The sequence below is a fragment of the Coturnix japonica genome, chromosome Z (assembly GCF_054131305.1).
Source record: "Coturnix japonica strain WE chromosome Z, WE-NBRP24, whole genome shotgun sequence".
Taxonomy (NCBI): domain Eukaryota; kingdom Metazoa; phylum Chordata; class Aves; order Galliformes; family Phasianidae; genus Coturnix; species Coturnix japonica.
The window spans coordinates 55,389,109-55,406,205 of NC_140702.1; the positions used below are offsets into that span (position 1 = coordinate 55,389,109).

Here is a 17,097-nt window from a genome sequence, read left to right on the forward strand (position 1 = left end):
TTTATTTATTTATCATCTGTTCTTGCTTTACAAACAAGTCTTTTCAGTGATCTAAAAGAATATCAGAAATAATTTCCATTACATTAGTCTTTTGGTTGCCAACGTATGCAAAAGGGTAAAGAAATTAAATAACAGTCAGTGCTTCATTATACCATTCCAATTTGTGTAATGTCTTCCTCTTCTCCAACTGCATAACAAGACTACTTAAATGCCAAAAATAAAAAGAAAGAAACCTTTTAAAATGTCTGCCTACAGTAAATTGCTATTGCCCATTTCATAAGGTTTTACTTTTATTACATCAGAGTGTCTGTTCTGATTTTTGACATATTCCAAATTCTATGTTTTCATGGATATCCCCCAATACAAAGCCAAACACTTGAACAAGCTGTGTAAGCTTCAAAGCAATCTATTGCATGCCTTCAGAAGCAAGGTAACTCAGCTGAACTTATCTACTGCTATTGCTGTCTGTTCCAAAAGTTACCTTTGGACAACACCCTAAGCACATCAAGGAATGAAGATGGCATCCTACCTGTGGTAGACACTATATTCTCCGGACTTTCACTGCAAAGCTGTGACAGAAGACTTGTTTTGCCGGAACCAGTGAGGCCTATACAAACCAAATCATACTCAGGTCGTGGCGGTGGTGGTCCTTTGCAGCAAAGTGCTCTAAAACACTGCCAAGAAAAAAAAAAAAAAGAAAAAAAAAGAAAAAGAAAAAGAAAAAGAAAAAAAGAAAAAAAAACACAAAAAGAAGTTGTTACTTTTTTGCAAATATTTCTTTAACAAGATTTTATAAATAATGTTTAAAATTGAAAGCTGCAGGACAGAAAAGAAGTATTATTCGAACTTAATATTTTGCCAATATCAGTAGTTAACAGAGATCAGCTCAACTGAAATCTAGAGCAGTTTTACAGCAAAACAAATATACCTGTTAACTATTCACATAAACCTCATGACATATTTCTTGAAGAGAGTCAACAGAGCTTGTGCAGTGAGGTAGGCACATGCCCTACACAGCTCTGTAGTTCAGTGTGAGTTCAGTTCAGTGAGTTTCCTTCTGAAAGCAATACTAGCAGAAAATTCTGGTTCTAAATGCAATACCCAGTGTAAACATCAAAACAGCTCCTGAACAGCTTCTGGCCAGGTTTTCCCTGTTATCAGAGGAAAGAATTAGGGAGCTTTGCTCAACTGATTTCCTTGCACAAATGCTATATCCCAAAGTCTTGTCACTCTGCATCATTGCCAAAATAATTTTCCTTGTTTTTTGTTTTTTTGCGTTGTTTGTTTGTTTTTTTTTAACAAGGATAAATTCAAGAAAAAAATCATTTATTGTACTAATTAAGTTGAACAACAGCAACAGTTTAAAAATATAGCTTTGTCTATTAAAATTTGACTCTGTCAGATGTTTTTCAAGAAGGATAGCCCTTATATGTGTTTTAGATAAACATGTCTTCTAGCTTTATTCACTGACGTCAATCCATGCTTACCCTATGAACTCTACAGAATCATACCAAATACTATACTCTGGTACTTAAGTGAAAAACGCCAACTGAGTTTATTGCACAGCATAAGCTCCTTCAAACTGCATTTCCACTTAAGATATCAGGCTGAAGGCCACATAAAATTCTTTGAAGCTATCCAGAGCTCTCAGGCTCTTTGTACCCAGTCTTTAAAGGGGATTCAATCTGTCCCCATAAAGACAGCATGTTTGCAAGAACTTCTTGATATCACATTAAAAAGTAAATGAATAAGTGAGTTGATGAAAATTCATGCTTCTCATTGTCCAGATACTGTGACAGTTCTTGTGTAACTACACACAACTCTTGCAGCACTGAAAACATTAATGATCTGCAGTTCTGCCAAAGATAATTATTGCCATCTGTAGGATACATACAGAAGATGTGTGTGTGAAAAGGGCTCCACAGACTGTTTTTGTGAACTTCAATCTGTCCGAAGTGTTGATTTCCTAAACTCTAAGTTAGCCTATAGAGTCTTTTGCTGTTGATTTAAAAATCTAGGTGATCTTGAGTGTTCTAGGCAGTATCTGCAGACCCACCAACCACTCACTCATCCTTTATCAGAAAGTATAGACAGATATGAAAAGTCCTGAGAGTTAGCACACATAGAATTCCAAAGGCAGTAAAATAGTTTGCTTTCTATGTCACTCTCATATTTTGATAGAAATACTCTCTTCTTATTACTCCTATCTCTCTGTCCTTATGCAAGGAAGATTTCCTTCTGCAAATATCTTTATTTTGCTGGTATAAAGAACATTAAATACTTTATCTTCAAAAAGCTGATGAAATGTAAGCTGCTATGTATACTACTTTGCACTGGCTGGCATGAGAAGTATTACAATTCTCTTACTACCAGCACATTTTAGGGGACATTTATATTAATATATTTTAATTTTATAAACTTGTTTCACAGTCTTCCTCCTCACAAACTCAATGAACAACTCTACCATCAAAAAACATCACATGATAATTGCCTTCTTCTTTCCCAGCAACTTAAAAGTTACAAAACCCCATTCAAGCAAGGGTTATTTAAGCACCCAGTGTGTACTTACAGACCAAGCTGCCATTCTCACTACTTTGGAAGCTGCACCTAGAATCACAAAATCTTAAAGCTGGAAAAGACAACTACGGTCATCTAGTCCTACTGTCAGTCCATCTCAGCCATGCCTACTAATCACATCCCTCAGTGCAACATCTACACACTTGTTGAACACCTCCAGGTACAGTGACTCCACCACCTCCCTGGGCAGCCTGTTCTAGTACCTCTCCACTAACTACCAACTTGCTACAACCCCTTTCCAGGCAGTCAAAAGAGAGTGATAAGGTCTCCCCGAGCCTCCTTTTCTCCAAACTAAACAATCCCAGTTCTTCTCTGGAGAACACAAAGAGAATTCAGAGGTAATAATATAGAGAAATAAGACTACATTCATTATTCTGCTTTTGATTATGAACAGGAAATGCATCCTGAGATTTTCCACAAAGCACAGGTGAGCACTGTTCCATTATTTAAGATGTCATGATGTATTAAAGTTAAATCTGGACTATAAAAAGTAACATGCTTATAAGGTGTAAAGAAGCCATGCGTGAAACCCAGAAAGAGAAATGCATCAAAAATATTTAGCATTGTACTCTCTTCTCCATTCAGTAAAGCCAAACAGATAAGAAAATATCAATTATTTAGCCAAGAAACTGGGAACAAATACATACTGCAGTTGGCAGGAATGTGCTCAGCTCCATTGTTACTTCCGTTTCACTTGTGCATGTACATGATACGCACATGCATGTTTATACCAAGAGGTAAGAGAGTTAGTCCTACTCTTACTTAGGGATTTCTATTCCAATCAGATTATTCCAGTTTTAGTTGTATGAACATATAAGTTGACAGCCCTAGACAGTGGCCATTTAAAGGCCTATAGAGGGCTTATGGTAAATGCATTAAGCATTGCACCTATAGCAGGGGGAGGGGGAGCAAACCCAGAGCTCCACTGAAGCTTTGGGCAGGGAACATCACTGAATTAATCCCTCCTCCAACACACTACACTGCTTCCAGCCATTGAGACTGTCTTATCCTACTCACTGTATTTCTCCTTTCACTCTCCTTTTTGAGGTGAAATACTCCATTATTTTTGCTTTGTTCAGGACTCATCTCCTGTCCATTTCTTTTGTTGCCACTATTTAATAGGGACAAACAAATGCAAAGGATTTCATGCTTAGTTGAATAAACACACACACACACATGCAAAAATACCCTGAATCATGGCAACGGCAGTGCTAACAAATCAAGCATTCAGAGCTCTTGAAATCCAGAATTAAAACTGAATAGTTCAACCATAACGCTTCTCCGCTCCCCTCCTCCTCTTGACTATAGTTATTAATATAGCCTCCCTTCATGTTTCATTTTTCAATTAAGACACCATTAAACAGATTTCAATTATCCAGCACACATTTCTATCCAGAAATCATCTGAAGTTGCCGACAAAATACCAAGGAGATTATTTAAAAGAAAAAGAAAAAAAAGTTTGAAGTCTATACGTGGCAGGCCCGTAATTCTGATGCTGTACATAATCACACAGTCACAAAGGAATCTCAGACCTCGAAGACATAATGTGAAAGGTGGGGTTTGATGGCTGAGAAGTAGAGAATTAGAGTACTACAGATAGGAAACAACTGGAGATAGCAGTGAACTGGAAAAAAAGGAAAAAAAACTACCTGTTTAAAAGCATGTAACCAATCACACTGCTTTCATTCTTTCAGATCACCAGGTTGACAAGGTCCATCTTCATTGGTACAATAAGGGTAAAACCAAATAGGTTATCGTTCACTTTGTGACTACCAGTGGAGATGAATACTAACATAAGCACTTCCATCCTGAAGAGATCTTCACTAGGGATGGAAATACTAAAATTGTGAACAGATATTTTCTCTGAAAGACCACAACCTCACTAAACAAAGGCCATTATCCTCAGACTCCTACATCAAAACACAGAATAAAGATCCAAGCTCCAGTAGAGACCTTAGGTCCAAGCTTACTAAGAAAGTAATCCTTTTTGTTTAGCCTAGTTAATCTTCATAAACGTGTGGTGAGACCACTTGTTGAACTGACACGCACCCCTCCTCTTCAGTGCTTACACACATTAACTGTATACCAGCTTGTGCCACAGAAACATAGACAGATACGTAGCAATAAAAACAGGCTAACATAAAAAAAGGAAAAATTCTCAAAAAAGTAATATAATTGTATGAAAGAAGCACAGTTCTGGTAATGACCAATGTTATAGAGATGTTAAAGGACTCTAAAATATCAACATATTCTTCAGAGAAGATTTAGCATTAGGTGAGTAAGAAAATAAATTGTGTTAATTGTTTGAAATTTTTCAACATTATCTAACAGTTCTTGGTATTTCAGAATAGTTACCTCCAGATTCCGAAAAGGAATGGTCATATATCAAATAATTTTTAACATTTATCTTAAGTCACCTATGGCACTAGACTTAAGACACAGGCTTAATTACCAAAGCCAAACAAATGACACAGTTCAGTTTGTTCTTTGATATATTTTACTATGTTGCTGTGAATAGAGGAGATTGTAGGAAACACGGTCAGAAAGAAGGCTGACTTCTGACAAGCCAGATGTGACATTGCTATCACACTACATAATTTCAAAAACGCAATGGTCGTGATAAAGTGCTTCTTTACATTAAGATAATATAATCACACTTGGTTGAATTCTCTCCAAAATGCAAAACAACTTTTGGATTTGTAGGAAACAAAAGTCTTCACTATCTTAAGGATAAAACAAAGTTTTTAGCTCAATTATTTCTTGCCTCATTGCACAAGGATGAAGGACTGCATCTTTGTATAGCATTTGGGCAGAAGGTAGGGGATCTTTACCTTTCAGTGAAAGAGACAGCTCTGGCGTGAAGGCTTCAAACAGAAGTTAGAGGTACCAGGTACAAGAAAAATTCTATAAATGCAGACTGGTCTGTGCACTACAAAAATGTAATATCCCTAGAAAAACTGCAAGGCAATGGACATCCTTCTTGAAATTATATGCTAAAACAAGGTGTTAAATCTCTTGTCTGAAATGCAAAATATACCTCTAAGGCATTAACCTCTTAAGCACTTCCCTATAAATAAAAGAAGAGCAAAACCAACTTAGGAGCCTTTACTCCATTCATTATGTCCTTGAAGAAAACATAGAGAAAAACATATATTAGTTTCTGAATGTGCTTAGATACTTTTCCAAATTTATTGATTCTATGATTCTAAAAGGTAAATAATTTGCTTTGAGTAGGCCTTTTGAATAAAGGGAGCACAATTACTTGAAAAGATAAAGTAGGATATATGTATGTGTGTGTAAAAAAGGAGCCTCAAGAAACTCTGGGTGTATTTTTACAGAAAAAAAAGAATATTTCATCTTTACTTGAGGCAGTGCTTCCTCTGAGATTTAGCCCCAGGATATGTCTTGTTCTGACTTATGGAATATTTCAAAAGTAACATTTGTCATCAAATCTGAAAGTGAAAAAAAGAAATTTCTAAGGACAAGAGACCTCACTATTTATTATGAAGTCCAGTCTTACTGAACAAGTAAGTGTCTGAGGCAGAATAGCAAGTTAAAGGAGATTGTATATACCAGTCAAAGGAAATATATATATATATATGTTACAAAACACAAGGTAGAGGAAAAAGACTGAAGAATACCATTGATGAGGAAAACTAGAATTATTTTAGAAACTATCAGACAGAAAAATTAAACAAAATCAGAGTAGTGTTACAGGACATTAAATGGGAAAGTACAGTTTTAACTGTCACTTTTAAACCTGCTTACGGAGGTAATAATTTTTTGTTCATATAGTAAAAGAAATACCACATAATTCTATCTCTGTGGAAACAAGGACACAAGTTCGTGTATTACCCAACCAAAAAGTCATCAAATCAATGAATGTTTGGTTGCTCTATTATTAGCAGGAAACAAATAAAAACCAATTTTTAAAAGTTACTAAATTAGAGATCGTTTATGCAGTTTCCACTGAAATGCAAGGATGAAGAGTGTGCATTACTAAAGTATGCACGGTTTAATAGGAATTAATGAGAGGGTTTACATAAAAGGAAGGGGACTGGACAACAAGGATAGCTTGATTTTGCAGGCAATGCAAGTCTTCTGGCCAAAGAATTCTGCTGTCTGGAACACTTAAGACCAGACTGCCTCCCAGCGTTAGAAAATACAGTAAAAATGACACGGATGTTGGCAGAGGCACAAGTGGGAGATCTACGGGGTATGCTCCACTACCAGTCTGTAGCATACTTGGAATTGAAGTACCATATACAGATTGTGGGCATCTCTTATTCTTTAGGCTGCCTATGAGCTAATTCATTCTTACATGCCTTTCTCATTTTAATATCACCATATACAACTACACCAGTACACTATATTTACAGAAATAAGAGCCTCTAAGAGAATATGCGTTCTGACCAGAAGACCTAGGGAATAGGAAATATGTAGCAATGTATACAGGAATCTCTCTTCCTCCTTTATATAGCATAAGTTTTACTTGGCTAGTACAGCACATTACTACCGTGGGAGGAAACAGGAGACAACCTACACAAAGAACATTAATCCAAAATACACAATTAGAGGAAAGCATACAAATCTGAAGCACCATTAAAAATTCTTCAAATTTTAATCAACAACAGCCAGTTTAAACATAAAACAGTTTCTGCTTCTACTAAACTCTTAAAAAGTTAGGCTGAAGAAACTTCAGCCATTTAACACCTCACACTTCTCGTCTCTCCAGCTGTACATTTGTTGGGTATTTTTCCTATCTAAGTACCTGCATTTTCCACCAAGTTTCTCAGTTGTCACCAGTCTTTTTTCTGATGAAGATTCCTTTACCGGTTATTTTGTTCTGTAAAATCAAAATGGTTCAACTTGTCACCACTGATCACACATAGATCAAAGACTACAGACTTTAAATTACAGACTTCAAAATAAACAGGTGCCCTGTTTCTAATCTTTGTACACTTGGAGAACATAATTTGAAGTTGACAAGAAAGAGAAAGGGCTATATGGAGACAAGGCAAATATAATGCCTCACTCTTGAAATAGTCTTACATACGTCTATGCCTACTCACTGGTATGTCAGCAAGCAAACTCTGCAGTGTACGCAACTCAAACCAAGTTTCTTCTTATCAGTTAAAAGGTATGAGATACTTGAAATCACAAGAAAGTATCACTATATTAGATTTTTATATGCATATTGTTATTATTATTTGCTAAAGATCTGCTTTAACTCTCAGACCTACAGAAATCTTCTGAGTTGATTCAAAATATTTTATCATTGGGTGGATGCAGCCTATGAACAGTTGCAGAAAATGCTTTCAGAGAACAGAAGCATCATCAACTTAAACTGTCCTGTGCCACAGCTGTTTCAGTGCTGCTGCTTTCACTGACTGTGTGTTGAGTGTCTGTTGGATAATTATTACACAATTCATCAATAAAAATTTTCTTAAGATAAAAAGGCAACAGGTTGCTGATTAAGAATATATCTAATGTTGGTGAAATATGTTCATAAATCCACACAAAAATAAACTCAAAGTGCAGTTCTGATAACTGAGCATAGCTCAGGAGTGCTTAGTCCCTCGCCTGTTTCAATGCACAGCTGTAAGAGATTTAAAACTTTTTCTGAGTGGGTTGCATATACTTCAGCAAAAAAAAAAAAAAAATACTGCCTTACTGCTGCTTACTGGAACAAAACTTTTACCATTTAATCTAGATCAGCATAAATCCTGGCAAACTGGGGGAACTCCTCCTCACACTGGCTTGAGAGAAAATTTCAGAGGACAGGGGAGAATTGCCATAATGATGAGATTCTATCCGTGAAACATAAGCAGTCCGGAGTTGGTGGCATAATTCAGAGAGGGACAATCAATAAAAGCAGGTTTAAGAAACAGAAGATAGCTGGCTTTAAGACTTAGATATACGATCAGTTGTGAAAACAAAATACTGGCTTCAACTCAACCTTTTTGTTTGAAATAGTTCTTTTTCCACATTCACTTCGATAATTAAGGGCCAACAGAAAAATTAGAATAGAATAGAATAGAATAGAATAGAATAGAATAGAATAGAATAGAATAGAATAGAATAGAATAGAATAGAATAGAATAGAATAGAATAGATTTTTAGTAAAAGACAAAAATCAAACTGGAGGTTTAGATTTTTGTATTACAAAGGTAAAGTATGCAGCAACCTTTATAGCGAGTTGTCATTAACTGCCAGTTATCTACATATCGTCAGATCAGTATTTTTGAAATGTAAGGAATGTATAAAGTGAATAAGAAGAGCTGCACACAGTCCTCATACCATAGAGATTTTTCACTTAAGACAGAACATTTACAGCTCCAAAGTATTTCTCCAAAGCAATCAGTAATAATGAACAGAGATTATAAGGCGCAGCACGTATCGTTTTATACAAGGAGTCCAGAACAGCTTGATTACATTGTTTGGTAATAAAATTCAGGAGTGTAGGATGTAAAACTGCAGTAAGATTTGTCAAACAAAGTTCACAATAACTGATAGAAAGCACCGGAAATATGTTACCTTCCTATGCAATAATAATATAGTCCTCTTTATTTGAGGAAATAGGTAAGTAATCATGTTTCTTCATCTCTGTAACAAAATTAAGCTTACGTTGTAAAGTTTATTGTTCCAAAAACATACACATATTGTACCCTGTACAGGTCAATGATTAATCAGGAAGAGAGAACAATCTATAAAAGTAGGGGAAGAAAGATACTTAAGAGAAACTAATTCAGGACAAGTCATTAATCTTTGCTTCCAAGTGGTCCACACAAGAACCTCATCTCACACCTAGGTGAAATCAACATGCACCCAGGTTAACCTTCACTTGGTGGGGTTGTGGAGCAGGAACAACAACATGCTGCTGCTATGAACCAAACCAGTACCTCTGCAGAGGCAGCATAAACTTCACTCACATCTCACTATTAACTATACTGCTCAGATCTTAAACTCTTTTATCAACAGCTTCCAAGAGCACTCTTTAAATCCAGAGATACTTCAGTGGAGAAGAACAGAATTCTAGTAAGCATGTGTTAATAGAAGTTCATAAGTCCTACATACATTTTCCTAAAAAACAGAGAATGGCCTTTGATTAGTGTGATGCAAAATACACATGACAAAATGAACGTGCCATTGCCTGAATTTTGTAGCAGAGAAACTAGCAATCATTTAGCTTAAAACACAAAACAAAACACAGCGATTTATTCACTTTATAAGCCAGCATTTTTTTAACCTACTTTTAAATCTAAGTAACCTTACAAAGCTGAGGATAATATGATCTTGAAGAGTAAAATTTAGCCAAAGAACTAAAAGAAAACCAAAAACAAAAAACTAAATACGAGCAGGATGGAGAAAAACAAAGTTGTTATTAATGCATTAATTCTACTGAAATACCACTCAAGTCCAGTGTGATCCAAACCACAGCACACTATGTGCAAAGCAGAAAAGTCTAAGTTCAATATGCTAAAAAAAGTAGCTATAATAGTTACACAGGTTTCTTGTCGTTGAATTTTTGGTTCAGATTTAGAATTTGCTTTTGGGCTGGATTCAACCTTCTCTGTCCCTCAGCACAGAGATACGGTGTTAAAAATCAAATCAAAACAAAACAAATATTCAGTGTTCTTTTCTCAAAGGCAAAACAATGACACGAGAACATGACTGCAGTGTCCACCTAGCACAAAAACTAGTCATTTAAAATAGTTGATGGTAAGGGGACACAATCAAGGTTTGAATAATCATATTTAACTCTTGTCCAGAAGCAGGAATCAAAATGAATTATTAAGCTGAAGTTAAAAAGTCTGAAGACTTTCCAACAAGAGACACGTAGTCTTAAAAGGTAAAAGCAGTTGAGTCCTACTCCAGTAAAATCCTAGGAAAAATAATCCTATACAAATAAAATGAGCATAAAGCTCTAACAGAATGTGAATTGATTCGGAAATGTGCACAGAAAAAAAATATATATTTACAGCAATAAGTAAAGCACTGTACATGAAACCAGGTAAATATTTTTTCACTGAGCACCCATATGATCTCTGTTGTAAAAACATTAAAATCTACTTGGATTTGCAGGCACATTTAAGTATTTTAATGACAAGTACGTCAAGAATTGTCTTCCTGCTGTCTTCTGCTTTTCTCTTCTGCTTAGCCTAACATTCCAGCCTAATAGTAACATATTTTCTACTCCAATCAACCATACCATTCAGTGGTATTTCCTAGAAGAATTTTTCTTGTGTGTCAGATAAATACAGAAGAAAATCCTTCAGGGACAGCTTGATATACCACAGATTCCAGTTGAAATAATACTGAGGCAAGAAAATAAGAATTTCCTTGGTAAACCCACCAGCACAGAAAATGGGGCAAAAGCATAGGCATTTCAGCACAGCTCAGAAGTCTCGAGTATGTGACTTGAATTTCACCATAATTTTAAAGCCATATTAATCCAGAAGGAGTTATGCTGCGTGGAAAATGTACTTGTAAGAATAATATACTAAAAAAAGTCTACACAAAAATCAGTACAGCATTGCACTACTGCATGACCATTTAGAAAAGAGGGATCTCATATACATAATTATAGAAGAGTAAAGTTATCTTCATAATTTTCTAGTTAAAAATCATTTCTTGGTAACCAAACAGGAAAAAATACATATATATATAAACACACACACACACACACACAATACAATGCAAGAGCCACATTCAGGGTAAATAATTTCATCTTTCTTGGAGGAGCTGCTGTGTTTTCACCAATAGTTAAACACTCAATAAAATCAAAAAGACTCAAAATTAAACCATAACAGAACTGTGTGAATTTTTAGAGCAACCCATTTATCAGTGTGTTGCCCACATTTTCTGGAATTAGATCTGCAAGTTTTCCCATTTTTACACATGTTCAAAGAATTTAACAGTATTTGACTGTCATAAGTGAGTTAACATTTTTGGCAAGCTATCCTCTGTAATAGCTTTGAATTTCCCTTAAGTGCTTACTGTGGATGACTTATTTTAACAGGAATTAACACTACCTTGTAGCTCTCGCACAATCCAAACACTTTACTCTTAAGCATTGCTAGCACGCCATGTAAAGGACAGTGCTACAAACATGGTATGTGCTTGAGGTAAAATAGGATACATTGCACGTTGCATATGTTGCACATTCTTTTGATCTTTATTTGAAACTAATAATCCCTCCGAAGTAGAACAAGATTGTCTCCATATGCTTGGGCTATACACTTTGTATCTCTGGTCAGAAGAGTAAGTGCTTGGGAAAATTATATATATATGTATGTATGTATGTATGTATGCATAAAATATATGAATGTATGTATGTATGTATGTATGTATGTATGTATACACATATATTTGCCCCTAACAGAAGGCAAAAAACAAGCAAGCTCTCCAATCCTTACAATTCAATGAATCCTAACCATACCTGAAGACTAATAACAGTCCCACTCTGTCTTCTGAATCTCTGCAATAGTCCTTTGTATCAGTGTAAGGAGCACAATGAGCAGAAGACTGAAAGGATTATAATGCTTTCTGTGCTACTTGTTTGTAGATCTCCTTTGTTACTGAAGTTACAGAGTTACAGAGGAATTCAATTGATCTTCCCATAAAGCATCTCAGCAACTAGTGCTATTTCCGTGGCTTATTAGCTACTTACTGAAAAGTCTTCATCACTGATATCTTAGGACAGTGAAAACAAAAGACAGTGCATGGATTCATTTCTAAAGAATTTCATGCCACGGTTTTGCCATTATAAATTGACTGTGGAGCCAAATTTTGGTAAAGAAAGCACAGTTCCTTTACCTTCTTGATTTTTCCACTGCTCACACATAGAAAAATAAAAGGAACACCTTGACTAGCAATGCAGAATCCTCCCCTTCCAACCCAGTCAAGAGATGAGAGAATTTTCTGGTTAGTCACAGGCAGCAATCTCAGTCTACACTTTTCACATCATGTTTTCCCCTCAAAACCTACAGACATATTTATCCTGCAGTTCTGGGCTACTTTACATTGTTTATCACATGATAGAAGCCTTGGACAAAACCTTTTGTACTCATTGGACTAGACATTCTCCACATCACAAATCTTATTCTTATTACTTTGTGCATCCTCAGTACATGGAACCAGTGACCAGAGGAAGGGCATAAAGTTTTCCTCTGAAAACTGAGCACATTTTAGAGATGTTCAATATCATGATGGTGAAGTCTCCTGCAGTATATCAGGCTTTCCACACATTATCTGGAGATCACACTTTCCTCCTTCCCAGTTGAGTCAGTATCTGTGTATTTTTTCATTATGTAATTTAAAACACTATAAGAAAAGATGCTAAAAGACTGCACCAAGCTACTATTATTTTTCTGTACATATGCATAGCCCAATAACATAGGAAATTGTGCTTAATTCACCTCAGTGAATGCTTTTGTCTGAATACCCCAAGAAAAATGCACCAGTACTGAAAGGCTGCTATTTCCCTGTTATGCTTATCCTACAGTCACATGTTGCCTTTTTAAGCAGTACTGCATGGTAAGGGTCAAGTTTTCATTCTCAGCACCAACATGTTACACATAAATGGGGCCCATCCAAATCAACAGCGCATATCAATAAAGGGAGACCTAAGCCTACAGTATAGCCTCATTCATTCATTTTGGGTGTGGGAGTTGCTTTGTTTTTGGCAGGGCCTGGTGGGGTTTTTTTGTTTGTTTGTTTGTTTTTTGTGTTTTGTTTTTGGTTTTTTTTTTTTGCAATTGCCAGTTTTAAAAACCAGTAGACTGAAGCTTCCATATCAGACTATGAAAGGACTGTCAAACCCTGAAAAGTGGAGGAGAGGGACTGGATTTTTTGTTGGTTTGGGGTTTTTTCAGGTTTTTTCTTTTCTTTTAACTGGGATCTACCTGTAGTACTCCAGCATGCTTACATAGTAACAGTAGCTAAAAACCCTTGCCATCTTTGGCCTTCCTAGAAACTGCACCCCTGCTTCAGGAATGTGGATTCAAGCATAGTTGCCCGTGTGCTCATCACCTCTGGGCCAGTATCACCAAGCACTACACCCCAGAGATGAGACATTTCAACTGAATCAACAGGCAGAGCACTGCTAAACAGCGCGTGGAGATTGCTCATCCACACTGGGCTGGCTTCTGGTCTATTAGCAGATTCTTTCCAAGATCTGCTTCTTGATTTCATGCTAATGAATGGGAGTGGATCTATTTCTCCATGAATTTCTGTGATTATGGCAGTTGAGAGATCATTGGTATGGGCCAAGTCAGGGGAGTGAGTCTCATTTCCACAGCAGCTGACTTCAGCAACAAAACTCTTGTGGTGTTCTCTCAACCACAAAACAATTACTAGTTCAGCAAAATTTCATTTGTGATAGCAGTGTGATTACAGGAATGGTTTCAATGTGAAGAGAAAAATGGAAAGTACCATCTTTTTTTGAGCTCTATGCTCAACCTCACTATGTTCTCCTGTCACATTACAGCATGTTTTGAGCATGTGTGCTTCCAACATTTTTATGTGAATGAAAAGTGGTATTTAGAAAGTTTTCTAGAAAGCTTACAAAATACAAAACAGATACTTCCTCACACAGAAGGTGGGGGGAGAAGGGCACAAAAATAAAGTGACAGATTAATTTTACCCAGTTCTGTTGTTTGCTAGCTGGAAAGTAATTAATACAACACGAGCTTAAAATAATAAATAAGTTTCAAACACAAACCAAAGCAGTGACCATTCCAGAATTTACTTTGACCACGCCATTCCCTTCCCTTCCCAATCCAGCTGGTCCTAGTTTTCTGCTCTACTGGAGAAGCTTCTCACTTCAGTAAATAGCACTTCTTGCTAGTCAAGTCTGGTATTAAAATTTATTTTGCAGCCTTGATGTTAAGATTTATAATACTTCCTATTCATATGCAGCTCTACACATCAAGGATGCTATCGTGCCACTGCAGAAAAACAATTACCTGGCATAGGATTTGGAAAACAAGCATTTTAAATTCTGTGCAATACAGCAAAGCTCCATCACATCCGGACCAGGCACAGGAAGAGAATATAATGTTGTCTCTTTTCAGAAGCAATGCTTTAACTTTTAAAAATTAAACAAGTAATGCAGGTTGCACAGCCACTGCACAACTGAAATGCCAAGCTACACGCACAAAAGTGACATGAGAGCTCTTTCAGATAACGCACAAAAAGAAAGCAAATATGAATTAAGAAGTGAAATCTCGCTGCTTTTGTGCATTACACACATTCATGATAAAAGTCAGCCTGAATTAAAACTCAGTGAATTTTCAAACATAGGTTAGTGTTTATTTACCTACACTAATTTTAAGTCTATTTTAATTAATCTGTCACTTATGCACAGAGTGGGCTGGTGCTCTCAGCATGTACTTATTACCAAAAAAAAACCCATAAAGAAACAAAACAGGAATCTATGAAGAGATTGAAAATACCACTTATCCACTTGATAGCAATTAGGGGGAAATCTACCTCAAGAGCAGAACGAATTAAGACATCTCTTTTGTACAACTGATGGTTTTAACATGAATTTGAAGCTGATCTGCTATGTGACGATAACAGAGCACTAGGATGTTGCTGTCTTCTGATTCTGTAAGCTTTTTAGTGTCTTTTTTGATGCCCTGGAGTTTCCTACTTGGAATGTGAAATTAAGATCAGTCAGTCTCACAGCTCAGAGTCCTAAATACAGCAGTATATTAAAACAAAATATTCAGTTTCCCTTTGTTACTTACAAAAGCTCTACAATTCCCTACTTTCAGAACAAGCATTTGCTAATGCAAATGCATCGGGCCTCACACTTTTGCCTTATGTTTCAGATGACAATATTGCCAAAAGTACATATTTCTGTTTGTTCAAAAGTATTTTGTACTTATACTACATGTGCCATGCTGAATGTGCCAACTCTCCAAAATCATACTGCAGCCTGAGCTGCACCTTCTGCTAAAAGAAATCTCACTTATAAAATCTAACAAGACCACAGCAGTACAAACACAGAATAATCTTCCAGACAATCAAAAGCAATTGAGATATCTGGATAAATGTACTGAGAACTTTCAGAAGAGATACTCACAGCTGTAAACAGAGTAAAGACAAGAAACAGTAGACAAAGTGAAACTCCAAATACAAGAATATGGATATAAGAAAACATGTTTTCTTCATGTGAACAGTCAAACATTGGAAATTGTTGCCCAGAGGCTTTGCTGTCCTTATCTTTAGAGATTTCTTCCCTTGGTTTTCAAAACCAGAGCCAAAGTGGATGAAGCCTGGAGCAACCTGGTTAGACCTTAAGCTGACCCCCTCCTCTGACCATAAGGATGGACCACACACTTTCCAAGATCCTCTCAACCTGACAGTTGCTGTAGACTGCCACACAAAGTTTACAGAGCTCTCCTCTGATCTTTCATCTATTCAAGTCTTAGGTGACATCATTTTCCATCAAATACAGCTTAGAAGTTTTTCGTGTCCTAACAAAGCTACTGTCACTGTAGGGAAACAGGGGGGAAAAAGCCTGAACAGCTTATTGATCTGAACAGACTACCACAGTCTACTGGCTCCAGTGTAGGCATGTTTATTCATTGATGCCAGCTTTGCCCAGGTGCTCAGACCTAAGCACCCACATTACTTAGTCACAGGGTGAGTGGCCACTGCCCAAGTTACTGCTCCTTTACCAGTGAAAGCATTTCTAGAGATGTATCACAACAGAGTGGGTAATTTTTTTGTTCTTTTTTTTGCTTTGTTTTTACAGTAAGGGGGAAAGAAAAACCTCTCCCACGTTAACTGGAAAGGAATCGTCAAGCATCTGGGCTTCTGGGGGAACTGTGGGACAGCTCTGAAGGATTGCCAGATTTATTCTGTATCCTCAGTTGCAGGGTGGGCAGCTTGCCAGCTCGAGTTAAAACAATACCTGAGGTCTAGTTTATATTCCCAGCTGGGCCAGCTAGCTAGGATTTAAAACACTCGTAAATTTGGGTGTGAGGGCTGTGTATGCTGACAAGGGAATTAGGCCATGGTTCTAGATGACTTTTCTTTCAATCCAACATCTGCTCAGGCAGCTCCACTGCCCCCCTCGCCTCATTCTCCTCTGGGTGTGAGCAATCATGGGCAGTAAAGGGCTGAGGGCCTCAGCACCAGCCTGCAGAGCAGCTGCCATGCCAGTGCCCAGTGGTACATCCCAGCTCCATGCTTCCATAGAAACACAGCAGGCAAGGACCTGTGAGTGCCTTTATGCTGGCAGGGACAGGCTGGTCTCTGTTTTTGTGTTGTTTTCTTTTAAATGAGCCCTCTCTCAGCTGCCTACATGCTGTTCCTACTTACACTACTCCTCTACTTCCATTCCTCCCACAACCAACTTACTCTCTTTGCTTTGGGATGAAAGGGAAGATAACACCATTTTCTTTCTTAGTTCAACACCTGTCATCAAAATCTCCCTCAAAAGGAAAGAAAGATGTCAGTGGCTCTGCCTAGCACAAAGCCCAACAAAACGTCATAACCTGTTCT

General features: G+C 36.9%; 1 protein-coding gene across 6 annotated transcripts in view; it reads right to left on the bottom strand.

Moving 5' to 3' along the window:
* ARL15 (ARF like GTPase 15) overlaps positions 1-17,097 on the bottom strand; it is a 207,034-nt gene that overhangs the window by 132,471 nt on the left and 57,466 nt on the right. For 4 of the 6 annotated variants that reach the window (XM_015848718.3, XM_015848716.3, XM_015848717.3 and 1 more), the window contains one exon: positions 530-674. In XM_015848718.3, coding sequence (XP_015704204.1) covers positions 530-674 — 145 coding nt within the window. Of the gene's footprint in view, positions 1-529; positions 675-7,348; positions 7,424-17,097 lie in introns of all 6 variants that reach the window. The other 2 variants (XM_085528020.1, XM_085528019.1) reach the window with 1 other exon arrangement.